Source organism: Taudactylus pleione, unplaced genomic scaffold (assembly GCF_031769625.1).
Source record: "Taudactylus pleione unplaced genomic scaffold, aTauple2 ptg000026l, whole genome shotgun sequence".
NCBI lineage: Eukaryota > Metazoa > Chordata > Amphibia > Anura > Myobatrachidae > Taudactylus > Taudactylus pleione.
Window position 1 is genome coordinate 3,987,544 of NW_028284428.1, and position 13,791 is coordinate 4,001,334.

Sequence of the window (13,791 nt, forward strand, 5' to 3'; positions counted from 1 at the left end):
GTTTGTGGGTGGTAACAGGGGAAGGTGCTTGAAAACGGGGGAAGTGGAGATCCGAACGCAGGCGTGCCTAATTATGCGAACAGCATTTTGTGGGAGTGCATACGGTTTATGGGAGTGCATAATTAACAAAGTAGCGTCATGGCACATGTGATATGGGAGGTTTTTACACTGACATGATCTTAGAGCTTAAGAGAGGGTATGGTCAACCTTAAGCTCTACGACCAGTTTCGATGGTTGCCGATGGTCTCGATTAATCCTTATATGCCCAGAGATGACGTGCAATGCGTACGAGAAGGGGACGTATTTTTTTGTCTTCCGACCGCTTCCTCCCCTTCGTCGGCCAGCTGCCGATCCGAACTTAGGGACGCAACTTGCTAGGGAATCATTTGCATATCCGGCCCCTTTTTCCGTACGACCGTGCGGCCGCTTCGACCGACTCTGAATGAGGTCCAGTATCCCTACAATTATTGAAAGTGATAGGGGTACTCATTTCACAGGTGATGTCTTCCAAAACATGTGTAAGTTGATGGGTATTAATAGTAGACTTCACACCCCCTACCGACTGCAAGCCAATGTCAAGGTGGAGAGGATGAATGGTACAAATTAAGTAAAAAATCATGGCGGAAACTGGACTGGGTTGGCCAGAAGCACTACCACTTGTCCTCCACAGTATCAGGACAACTCCTAGACCCCCTCAAAATCTGTCCCCCTTTAAAATACTGTTTGGTAGACAACCTCATTTGATTATAAGTCCGCAGGAAGATTTGAAAAGTAACAACGAGGTAACTGTAAGGTATCTTATAGCAATGAGTAAACAGTTAAAACAGCAACAGCAGAAACTGAAATTGTTGTTGCATGATATGCCTGAAACAAAGTGTCATGTTGTTTAAACTGGAGAATTTGTTATGATCAGAAATTTCTTGCATTCAGGTTGTCTGACAGATCAGAGGGAAGGCCCATATCAGGTGTTGCTGGTGAGTACAACTTCATTGAAGGTGGCGGAGAGAGATACCTGGGTTCATTCCACTCACTGTAAGAAGCTCAACCAACTGGTGGAGAGACAAGGCGGAATTGAGGCAGATAACAGAGACCTGTCAATTGCAAGCCTGTTCCGGGAGGGTTAAAGGTTACAGTGAGAAACCTGAGCTAAAGAAATTTGTAGATCCTTGTTTTCAGCAATGGATTGGTCTGCTGTGGTTATCTTTGTGTTTTCTCCCAGAGTCCTCATTATCTTGGGTTGTTTCGGGATCTCTGGATTCTGTGACGGAGGACAGAGGTCAGAGAGAGGAGCTGATGGTGACATCAATGGAGTAGAGTCAGGAGAAAGAGTGCTAAACCAACCGGGGGATTATCTGACCAAACACAGTACAGTAATTGTTAAGAGATCTGCTATTGTAGAAACTCAGAGACAGTGTGAAGGTCTATTGTCTGAAGATTATTGTATGTGCGAGTTTTGTGGGTTCTCAGTTGATGAGAATTGCATCCAGCAGTACCAAACTAAGTATAACCAGTATTGGGGTGGGTATCCTTTAGAGAATTATCATACCATGGTGGGCAAAGTTTTAAACCAAACCAACTGTTGGGTGTGCTCCCATGAGCCCCAAGGACAGCATACTGTAGGATTTGTGCCATTTCCATTAAATGTTTCTGAGATTTTAGAATTACAAAGAGGGCATGCACTGGATGGAAAGTCCAAACCACCTCATTTTAAGCTCCACCAGTACCAAGTAGATAAATCACTTTTATGTTTGTACATCACCAACTCCAATGACCCAGGAAGTTGGGAAGTGACTGGGAATAACCAGACGATGACCTTCTCACTAAGAGCTGATCATGAACCTATGAATTATGAACTGTTATGCACAATTAGGTCGGGTGGAAGACACTTCAGGTATAAATATACATTATGTTCCACCAAAGAAATGGTTGGTAGGGTACCAAAAGGGTATTGTGCCAAGATATTACAACCAGAAACTTGCATGAGTCAAATCGGAGAACCTGAAATAGGATCACTTGCTAGGGAAATGTGTGTGACGATAATGATGTTTACTATTCCTTATGTTCTCCTTGATGATGTATATTTTATATGTGGTAGAAAAGCATATAAGTGGCTCTCTCCAAGTTCTGAAGGTTTGTGTTATCTGGGAAGAGTAGTCCCAGAAGTTATGACCCTTACACATGGTGAAATGCTTCATATTCATAAAAACACAGCATCACCATATCTTCACACACAGTATGAACATAGAGACAAAATAAATATGATACCTGATGATGAACATAAAGCCAGACAGTTAATTAGTGAAACAACTGGCTTTCAAGTTTTGGTAGCATTGGACCCCACCAGGATTGCTCGGGCTACACTAAATTTTAGATATATCCAAGACCTTGCTAAATTAATAGATAATATCACAGAGATGTATGATGACACATTTAGATATACAGGTAGGGAGTTGCAAGCTTACAAGAAAGAACTGGTGCAACATAGACTAGTGTTAAATTATTTAACAGCTGTCACTGGAGGGTATTGCATAAATTTGGCCACCCAATTTGGTGTAAGGTGTTGCACATATAGTACAAATAACACTAGTGACCCCAAGGAGGTGATAGATCAGAAGATGGACGAAATTCTGCAGCTGAAATGGAAATTCCGGAAGAACCATAATGCTTCAGTGGATGAAGTAGAGGAGAAGGTAGAGGAATGGGTTTCATAGTTGAACCTAGTGAAATGGTTCTCCGGTCTAGGAGAGTGGGTCCAAGAAATGGTTGTTAGTATAGGTAAACTCCTCCTGATCCTCATATTTGTTGTCATCATAGTAATTGGCTTATGTGTCAGGTGTGTTCCTATTGTGTTGAAATATGGAAAATGTAATGATAAGGTAAACCGAAAGAGTGAAATTTTGATGAGGGTTAGAAGTAACAATATGAATACTGAGATAAATGTAGGACTGCATTACAACCCTGAACTAGAAGGTACCATCAGATGATGTATAACTTTAGCCATGCATGAAATGTGTTATTAAAATGTTATTTTAAAACATCTTAAATAATGTAAGTCCCTATTCCCCTTCAAGACTTCCTTTATAAGATTGGTGCATCCCCACATCTTTCCCATGATCTCCCAAGATCCGCGGTGTGCGTATAAGGGTATTTTTATGTCCCTCCCAGAGACACATTATTGATGGTTTAAGAACCACCTTGTGTCATCCCATAATATAACATTAAATAATATGTCATAATGTAGGCCTAAATTAAATTAGTTGTAAAATCATAGTGTGATAGCATGTTGTTTGCTATCAAAGGGTGGAGTGTTGAAGCTGGATAATTGGCTGAGACAGAATATGTTTAAAATTAAATCTGCACGACGCCATTTTGCGAATGGCAACAAGACGCCATTTTGCGACTGGCAGCCCAGCGCCATTTTAGCGAATCTCACACATTATAAGTACATACGGCGATGCTATTATTTAGTGTTGTGCGATTCCCACGCAATAGAAAGATGTTAAAAGTCCTCATTATATAAATACAGTTACTAAAACATATAATATGATCAATCCTGCAAAACACATACCATGGTGTGCTCCACAAGACACGAAGTCGCACAACGCTAACTAGCGTCTTTTCTTAATACCCCAATACTTACACTCTGCACACTTACATAAAAAGGTTCCCTAGCATTAAGGTTAATATTTAAGGTTTTATTCATTATCAGTAATGTTGTTAAATACATGTTATTTGATATCTAAGGTTTAGTACATGATAAGCAGACCGTGTTTGGTGTCATTCTAGACCACTGTGTCTTTGCAGAAATCCGGTTCCATCGGGGAAGAAATCTCAACATGTGTCTGCAAGTTATGGATCATAGAGAGTTAGGCATTGAAATGTATCCTGTAATGCAGCCAGTCTAATTTGTTATGCAGCAGGAAAATGGACAGAAAGAGCTATTGGAGGCTGGAATGTGACCATACGAATTGACCTATGAACTGTACTGTAACAGAAGAACCAGGAAGAAGAACCAATGGAATCATGCCAAACTGTTCTATTGTATTGCCTATCTCTGTAACAGTATATATGCAGGTTCTCTGAAACTAGATGCTAGTCTTCTTGCTTTGCTGTTGACGGAGGTTTCATCTTTGATGCCGGGATCTGGATTCAGAGTGCGTGCGTATGTAACGACTGTACCTTGTGTCTGTATAATTTGTTTGCACTAATTGTATTTAGATCACAGCGTGTAACTATCTGTTTATATGGTGAATAATAACTTATTGTGCTTTGGAACCACAATCAAAGTCTGAAAGCAATTATTTCTTGTGCAACTCATAACGCTAAACAGCAACAATTTTAGAGTGTATAGATAGGTAGGAATCCATACCATGTTGGGGGGGATGCATGATAATGAAAGTCACATCGACATGCCCCTTGGACCTCCCATCCTCAAAGGAGTTAGATCAAATTATTTAAGTGAATGTCTCTTATAGGTTTCGAAAGGTTACTACAGTGGAAATAACCTTCAGGAAATTACCATTAAGATTAAATTTAGCTTGGAAAGCAGTGCACAGGAAAACTCTGGAGTTACCTATAGAAGCCAAATACATGCTAGTTGACATTTTAATAGTTCATCTTAAGAAAATAGAACAGGCAGTTGATTGGTAGCTATGGGCATCATAGCACAGCTGCTCTCCTGTATACAAATTTTCATAAATGTCTCTCAACATCTTTAAATGCTGGTATATATAAAGTAGGTGCTATACTGTAAAATAATACTCAATTTAATCTAGCAGTAATAGAAAATATGCTGACTTCCCTAACTGCAGATCTGAACATTTCTCCAAATTTGTAATTTTGCCAATTTCTTTAATCTCTTATATAAACTGACCATTGGCAACTGTTTTTATGGTGTAGTTTCTACCTTCGTACCCTCATATACATGGCTGCCCAAGCTGACTGCAAGTGCAATACAGTGAGGGATTTGATGGACATGATAATCAGCAGATGGCTCACTTGTCATGGAAATGCACAGTCATTAGGTAATGCCCTTTCAGAAAAAGAATGAATTGATAAAAACGGGGCTTTGGTCCACAGAATCATAATTACATATAATATGTAATTATATATAGCTTTTCTGTGCCTCCCACATTCACTCTTGCCCCCTACCACAATTACTCTTCAAGGTTCCTTCATTTCATCATGATAAAATAAATTTATGAAAATAATCCCTGATTGATCCTATTATTATTATTATAATTATTATTAATAATAATATTACTACTACTAATAATAATTACTACATAAATTAGATTACCTCTAATGGGGATGTAGTTATTATATCTACAGCCCCAATGCCTGCTGTTGAAATCCTGGCACCAGAATCCAGACAGCCGGCACCCCAAATGTAAGTATAGCGTGGGGGGTTGGGTGTTAGCCGCGGGGGAGGGCGGGTTACATTTAGGCACTACAGAGGGGTGTTAAGGTTAGGCTATGGGGGTGAGGTTAGGGTTAGGCTATGGACCGGGAGGGTTAGGTTTAGACACCACTGGGGGGGGTAGTTTTAGGCACTAAGGGGGAGGGTTATGTTCAGACACCACGTGGGGAGGTTTGGATTTAGGCACTAACATGAAAGGTTAGGGTTAGAATGGGAGGGGGGAGGGTTAGGATACAGGAACAGAGGGTTAGGCGGAGAAAGGGCCAGTGTTAGCATATTCTCGAGCCTCGTCGAGATTTTGAGCATCGGGATGCCGCTGTCGGTCTTTTGGTATTTCATACCCAACCGCCTCTAATGCAATGTTTTCCAACTCCATTCCACAAGCCCCCTAAACATTTGTGATTTTTAAGGATATCCATGTTTGAGTACACATGAATTAATTGGTGCTTCAACTGTGCTCCATCATGGGTAGATTCATAACCTGGACTATTTAGAAGGCCTGTGGACTAGAGTTGGAAACTGCTGCTCTAATGTAAAATACAAACATACTCAATGCATTGTAATACAGTGTAGATACACGTTTGATTATAATCATCGAAATGAGAATAATTAAAGAGTACAAATAAAAGTGATTCAAAATGCTACTTGAAAGCAGTAGCTGCTAAAGAGCGATATCAAGTTCCAGAATCTGTCTTTGAAAGTTAAGTCATTTGAAAATCGCTCCTATATCTTTAGATCTCTTATGAATCTTTTATGTGGTAATCTAGAACAAATGTGCTTATGTCAAGTACCAAACACATTATTCAGTGATACATTACTTAAAATGTTAAATCTGGATCTGTTTCCAAGTAACAGTCTTTCAAATGAGTCAATACTGCTGCATATCTTGCTTCCACTCTCGGCGGCAGGAATTACGTTATTTTACAATGTGCCAGATGTCCTCTTACAAGAATCATATTGTACTGTATGTTAACAATTGCAGGTAATTGCTAAGGGACACTGAGGAACTCTTCTTCAAAGAATTTTTTTTTGTACCATATATCCATTATTCATGATCAATGTTATTCCAGTTGTAGTAATGGATGGATGGAATGTATTGGGACAATGTCTATCACATGATGAATTGATAGCTGGAAGACATACACGAGAAGATGAACATTTTAATGAAGTAATGCATCAATAAGCAGGCATGAATTAAGGTGATACAATGGTTTTGGAGGGAAATATAAAATTAAAAAGTAACAAACTTTTAACAACTTTTTTTTTTTTTTAAATAGTAACCATTTGCTATTTTCAATACTGTAAACTGTGCTAGATAATGAATTCACTTTGGTAGATATTATACTGAATGCAGATAATATTCCACATATAGCAGAGATATTTCATTTTTTTAGATGAGGGATTTGATAGCTCTAGTGCAACTAGCACACTGATGATGTAACTTATACCAAGCAACTAGCTTTCATTACACTAACTACTGTACACTGATGAAAGTCACTATCTGACATCTGACTATCTGGTTGCTATGGGTTACAGTACATTTGTGCTAGAAGCACCATGGTCCCAAATAGCTGTTGCCAACCATCAGTAAGTACTGTATACTGACAGTCAATTATTTTTTACTTACTTGAAAAAAGTTAAATTAATATATCTTACTGGGTTAACTGTCTAAAATACAATACTACAAAATTAACTAGCAAATATTTTTCACCTCTGAATTACTGTATTGTGAAATACTTTTCTCCAGGTTCAGGGAACCCTTGTTCTTTATATTGCTGATAAAGATTAGTAATTTTTTGTTACCCGTGTTCAGATTTTTTGTTCTTGTTAGGAAGTGCTCCATGAATTCTTAGTGAAATAATTTTGAAGGGTCAGCAACTAAATCTTGATTACTTAAAGGCCTTCAAATCTCTCTTCTAAAAAAACTCTATTTACAGATTTACAGATTAATAATACATATTTTTAAAGCATTTATATTGTGTACAGTACCTGTATGACAATAATTAAAATAAATATTCTCTTAAAATGCTAATTTATTCTAAATTGTATTAATACCACTATATGTCATCTTAATAACGTTATATTTGTAGTGTTTTAAGCTGGTGGCACCAATTATGTGTTTCTATGTATGAAATATTTAGCATTATCTTTTGACTATTATATGATATATAAAAATAACTTAATTTAACTATGCACTAATGGGAATATAAAGCTTGGTAATGTGCAAGAAAAGAAAGCACAATTGCATATCTACAATGAGACAGCAATGTTGTGCCTCGTGCCTCAGTAATGTCACTAGATCTTAGTGAATTGATGGGCTGATTTCTTTTGAACAGTGGTTTAACCAGCAATTTAGCTACATGAGTGTAGGTGACATTTTAAAATATTATTGGGTTTTTAGAACCTAACATTTAGCTTACCTTTAAAGTTTGGTCTAATTCGTGCATCATATCCAGACGTCCTTCCCATTAACTTGTCCAAAAAATCAGAAGGAGACATGCTCTGAGAAGGGGATTTTCCAGACCTGGAGTCATGTTCTTTACAGTAAGCTGTCCTAAACAAACCACCAGTGACCAGCATTAGCTATTGTACTTAATAGTAACTTTCAACTTTATTCTTATCTTTCATCATATCAAACAGCCAAAGCATATTATGTAACATTAACATAAACCAAAACCTTTGCTTATGTCAGCTATATACAGGCACGTGCACAGTCCTCAGCAGACTTTCATATAAAAGCACTCATTATAACAATTGTAGACAGAGCAGTACAATGTACTGACATTCCAATAATAGACAAGATTCTATATAAATTTAGAAGATTATGTAATTAAGGGGTGTAACAATAAAATATATATCTAATGTGAAATGAAAGACAATTGTGAAGCATGTTGATGCTGTAAATGTTAATAGTGATGGTCATTTTTCCCTGTACAGAGTGATTTTCTGGTGAAACACAATTAATGTTTGGTAACTTCATTATAGTATCACTAGAGAGACTTAAATAACTTGAACCAGTTTGAAATTCAGTCCAACTTGGCCAGTCCTGGGGCTTGAAACTTGATCATGGTACGATTGTGTTTTGAATTTGGTTTGATTGCTGCACCGAAGTTCAAGGTTCGGGTTTGCAGCTTGTAATTAAAACAAAAATACATTAAAATAAACTATTATCTGTTCCATCCTATGTCTAAGTTCAAAGTTCCATTTTGAAGCTTGTTGTTATATAAAACCATTCAAAATACATGTATACATAAGTCATTAAAACTCAAACATGTGTGAAACTATTCACCTTACTCTAATGGTGCATACACACGGTACAATCTGTACCACCAACGACTTGAAATATACAGTATCTTTCAGTTAAGTCATCCTGCCACTCTCTGAACAGGCAAAGTTGACGATATCGTCCAAGTTGGCCTGTATGCATGGACGATGAAAGATATCTTTATTGTCCTTGCGGGAATGCGCATCGTTGGTCATTGTCAGGTTGGTGACTGCAAACAAGTGAACGATATTAATGATAACGATATGAACGATCATCAAAGTCATACCATGTGTACATACCACATAGCTCCAATTATATCATCTGCCTAAAGTTTGAGATTTTATAGCACATTTTCTAGCTTTAGAGCTGATTCAGGGAGTATTTATCAAAGACTGGAGAGAGAGAAAATTGTGAGAGATAAAGCACCAACCAATCAGCTTCTAACTTACATTTTACAGGCTGTGTTTGAAAAATGACAGTTAGGAGCTGATTGGTTAATACTTTTTCTCTCAAAATTTTGTCTCTCATCAAGCTTTAGTACATAGACCCCTCAATTTGAAACAAACTGGAGCTTCTTTAGCAATCACTCTGCTGTTAGGCTAAGACAGCACAGAGATGTCTTTACATGGTATTTTCCAATATATACAGGGGATTCAGCTTAATGCAAAGATCTGTAATACAGATGACCTATATACAATACCATCACAACCTCTATAATGTTTTTGAAAAAAAACTGGTAATATTACATCCATTTAATATCCAAACATCTGTCAAAAATTTAATTTATTAACTCAATGTCTTCACACTATAACACCAGTTAAAATGGAAGGAATAATCACAGCTTTGTTATACAATGTTACAATTGTAAATAGTGATGACATACTGTACAGTATAGTTTGTGTAGTGGCAGATCTGTTGTCTGCCACTTCCAGCCAAATGATCCAATACTTTATTTCCAGTCACAAGCTATTTAAAAGGTCAGCTCATCAGTCAAATTTACAGACACGGCATGAAAGGCTGCTGGCGGATCTAAGGATATGAATGAATGAATATATTTAACTAGGGATATTCCTGTCCCTCTACCTGTCTGTGCTGATGATGCCATTTACATGTGCGACACTGTGGCAAGTAACTGCTGATGAACTAAATCAGAGATTGCACCACAGATATATAGAATGAGTCCACTAGGCTTTAATATTTCTTTATGATGTATTAAAATACGACCATAAAAGTGATTTTCAGTAAGACTAGCCCCACGGCCTTTGGAACACAGTCATCTGATGACCTTTGGAGACTTTGCATATGTATGAAATATGTAAAAGATATGAAAGGCCAGTCAGAATATCATCATTATTAATATAACATAGCCACAGGGGCATCTGAACACACAAGGTGGATATCACAATATACTGTATGGCGCCCGTTTAATAAAATCAATACTACACCTCGTTATGCCTATTATTTAGCTCCTTAACCTTAAAATTTGTATTTATTTAATACAGCTTTGAATGTGAAAGAGATAGTTAGCTTGTTTGCGAATTATGACTCCATTAGTGTTTATATTAAATGTAGAGCACAGGCATACAGAAGCTCATTCCTATGGATACACAAGGTGGCCCCCAGTGTACTTATTAACTTCTGCCAGAGGAGATTATTATATCACAGCTATAAAGATGGAAAGGAATAGAGGAGAACCATGCACCTAATTTGATGTATTCTCTGGAACATTAACCAGCATTCTATTGTAAGTCACTGCATTAAAATCAAATGAATAAAATATACTATGAGTAGCTAAACACACGAATAAGTGAACGATGTACATGCATATACCACATATATGTCAAAATTAGCATAGTGATGGTAAATATTAGGAAAAACACCATTTATTTTGCCTACCTGAAGTTATTGGTCTCAAAGAATAATGCAAGGAAGGCTGTCAAAATGTTAACCAACCGCCGGTTCATTCCTCCTGATTTATTTTAAGGTAAAAAATAGTCCAGAAATGACCCCAGGAAATGAAAGCCTTTGGTGGGAGAAGGGAAGATAGCTCCTATTGTCTAGATCCCCAAACAGATGAGATTTTGTTTTCCTTGGAGATGAAGATGGGGGAGAAGAGCATTGTTACAGACTAAAGGGAAAGCACACAGCAAGCTCCTGTCTGCAAACATGGTCAGGTTAAGCCCAGGCTCATTATTTGGGAACAGTGACAGAACACAAGATGGATATATGCTCCCTCCTTTCTTGGGTCTCTGTATAGATAAATGTCACCTTATGAACATAGTGATAAGGGGGATTCCTGCATTGGCTTCTTCCCCTGGTTGCAAAGACTGCTGGCACACGTATGTTGCAATTACATCGCCTGGTCTGATAGCAAGAGTCCGATATTGACAGTAGCATCCATAAGAGGAGATAATAAGTGGGATCAGGGAGGGGAGAGCCCCCACCCCAACTTTTAGGCAGCGTAATAGGAACCTCTTTAGTATTTACGGACTGAATCTAACTGTCTCTGGCAGCTAAGAGCGATTGTTAAGTATAGGAAGGTGATGTTCTCCTATGCCCAGAGCTGTCTGAGCTCTCCCTGAGCTGCTGCTGCTGCTGCTGACACTGAGGCTGATGTAGGAGAAAAGGAGGAGGGGGCATGTGGGAGAATGAACAGAAGCTTTTAGTACAGCAGCAACTATGGACTATGGGGCTGATGGGGGTGGGTGCAGGCTGCTGACTGCTTTCCTCGCAACAAAGAGGGCAGGTCCACTTCTGTTCCCTAGGATGCACTATATGGCATTCCTGTGTACAGTGTGTGTGTGTGTGTGTGTGTGTGTGTGTGTGTGTGTGTGTGTGTGGTATCTGTGATAGAATCAAGCATAAGAATTATGTATATATTAACAATTACTTATATAGCACCAGCATGTTCCGTGGCACTTTAAAATTGGGATCAACACAGTAATAAAACATGAGCAGGTAATCACAGACAGACAAAGAGGTAAGAGTGCCTGGCTCGCAAGCTTACAACCTGTATTGGGAGAGAGGTAGTCACTGCTTGCAGCTTCTGTACAATGATAATTGGCTCAATCGCAAAAGTGCTAAAGGGCTCATTAATACTTGGTAGTGAGTTTTTTCTGTGCATTTAGAGATAAGTAAGCTGCTGTAAGATCTCTTTTGATTCAATATTTCATTGGGTGATGGTGAAACATTTTGAATACAGCACTGAACAGAAGGCTGGGGATACTCAGACAGTATTAACTAATATTGTTGTTATTTTATTATTTTTTATTTTTGAAGTACTGAGATATTACACTGTGCTACACACTGAAAGGATCATAATATAAACAAATTACATAGAATGCTATGAAACAGAAGTTATAGGTTGGTCTGGTCAAATAAGCTTACAATCTAAGAGACGTGTGTGTGGCTACTATAAGGCAGCTGCGTCACCAGGCAACCAATGAGCATTGGCTTTTCTGTGCAGCTAGCGGTGGTGGGGTATGGTTGGAATGAGGAGAGACAATGGACGGCAGAGATGTGAAAGATGAACTCGTTTTTGTAGAAATATTAATACAGTCAACTGTTGGCAACTGTGACTGATCTTCACTATTTATCCTAACTGAATCTCTTTTGTCTCCTGGACCTGGAAAAGGCATTCAGTTTTGTGCTGCATTAGTGCTATTGTGGTTATCTGTCAGCTCAAAGTAGCTGTGCGCCCAGCACATGTGTTTGGCTGGCATCATACTCACTGCTGGACACAGACTCAAGATACATGTATCTCATGTTCGTAGAAGTTGTGGTGTCAGTTGCTGTCACAAGAGGTGTTTCAAGAGAGGAGGGGGCACGTGTGCAGTCTCCGTCACAGGTCCCCTCCTCTCAGATCGGCGGCCGGCAGCACACTGAGCATAATGCGGCCAGCGCCGCACTGATAGACTCTGGGCACTAGAGTGTGCCCAGAGTCTGTAGTGCATGCACAGGTCAACAGGAAAATGGCCACTGTGGCCATTTTCCCTGTACTGCGCATGCACAAAACAACGATAAAAGCGCTGACACCGGCACCGACATGGAACTCCGGAGAGGTAGGTATAATATGGGTGCAAGGTGTACTGCGCGGGCCCCCCTCGTGTGCACTGCACGCCCTGCACCCATTATAAATATGCCCCTGGCTGTCACTACAGAGGCCATGGAAATCCCTAAAGGATGAATAGATATGACAGAAGCAATGATAGTTGAACTGACTGCTTGGTATTGACAATGGTATTCCAAATCCAACAAACCTTTGAAACAACCCTGTACTTGGGGGGGGGGGAGATATATCAAACCTTCTGAAATGAAAATGTTGAGTTGTTGACCATAGCAACCAATTAGCTTCCAGCTCTCATTTATCTAGCACAGTCTATAAAATGACAGTGATAAGCTGACTGGTTGCTATTGGCAACTTCTACACTATTTCTCCTTAGTAGGTTTGATACATCTCCCCCTTTGGTGTGATTATACTTCTCGGTACTACCATGTAATTTCCAAAGACTTCAATAAATTTAAATTGCTTTATACTTACAGATGTGTCCTCATACACCTTGTCTCAATATACCATATGGCGCAAGATGCCCGGCGTAACTGAGGCACTCCATGAGGTCTAGCATATTGGGGTCTTTTACTAAGCAGTGTTAGGAGACAAAGTGAAAAGAGATTATGTACCAGCCAATCAGCTCCCAACTGTCATTTTTCAAACACAGCCTGTGACATGGCAGTTAGGAACTGATTGGCTGGTACCTTATCTCATTTCACTTTGTCTCCTAACACTGCTTAGTAAATAGACCCCATTGTCTTTTTTTTTAAATCTTGAATCTTATTTGCAAAACTCTACTCACAGTGTACTAGAGATGCACGTCTGTGACTTAAAACTGCACAGGAATTCGTCTTAAGCACGCACAAAGTCGCAGATGAAGCACAACAGAACTTGGAGTGAGAAAAAGCTACGGCTGCTGCATCATAGTGCGTCTCGCACAGACTCACACTCAGGCCCATATTCAATTTGAGGCGAAAAAAGTCCAGACTTTTCGCCTCCTTCGCATGTTATCCAGGTGGAAAGTATCGCTCACGAGCCCAATATTCCCCGTATTCA

General features: G+C 39.0%; 1 protein-coding gene across 2 annotated transcripts in view; it reads right to left on the reverse strand.

The window, feature by feature from the left end:
• Window positions 1-11,281, reverse strand: part of GLRA2 (glycine receptor alpha 2) — a 292,434-nt gene extending 281,153 nt beyond the window's left edge. For both annotated transcript variants that reach the window (XM_088451591.1, XM_088451589.1), the window contains exons 1-2: window positions 10,581-11,281; window positions 7,840-7,973 (exon numbers count right to left, since the gene is read on the reverse strand). In XM_088451591.1, the coding sequence (XP_088307717.1) occupies window positions 7,840-7,973; window positions 10,581-10,648 (202 nt within the window). In that variant the 5' untranslated portion in view covers window positions 10,649-11,281. The remainder of the gene's footprint in view (window positions 1-7,839; window positions 7,974-10,580) is intronic.
• Between the last annotated feature and the right edge of the window lie 2,510 nt (window positions 11,282-13,791).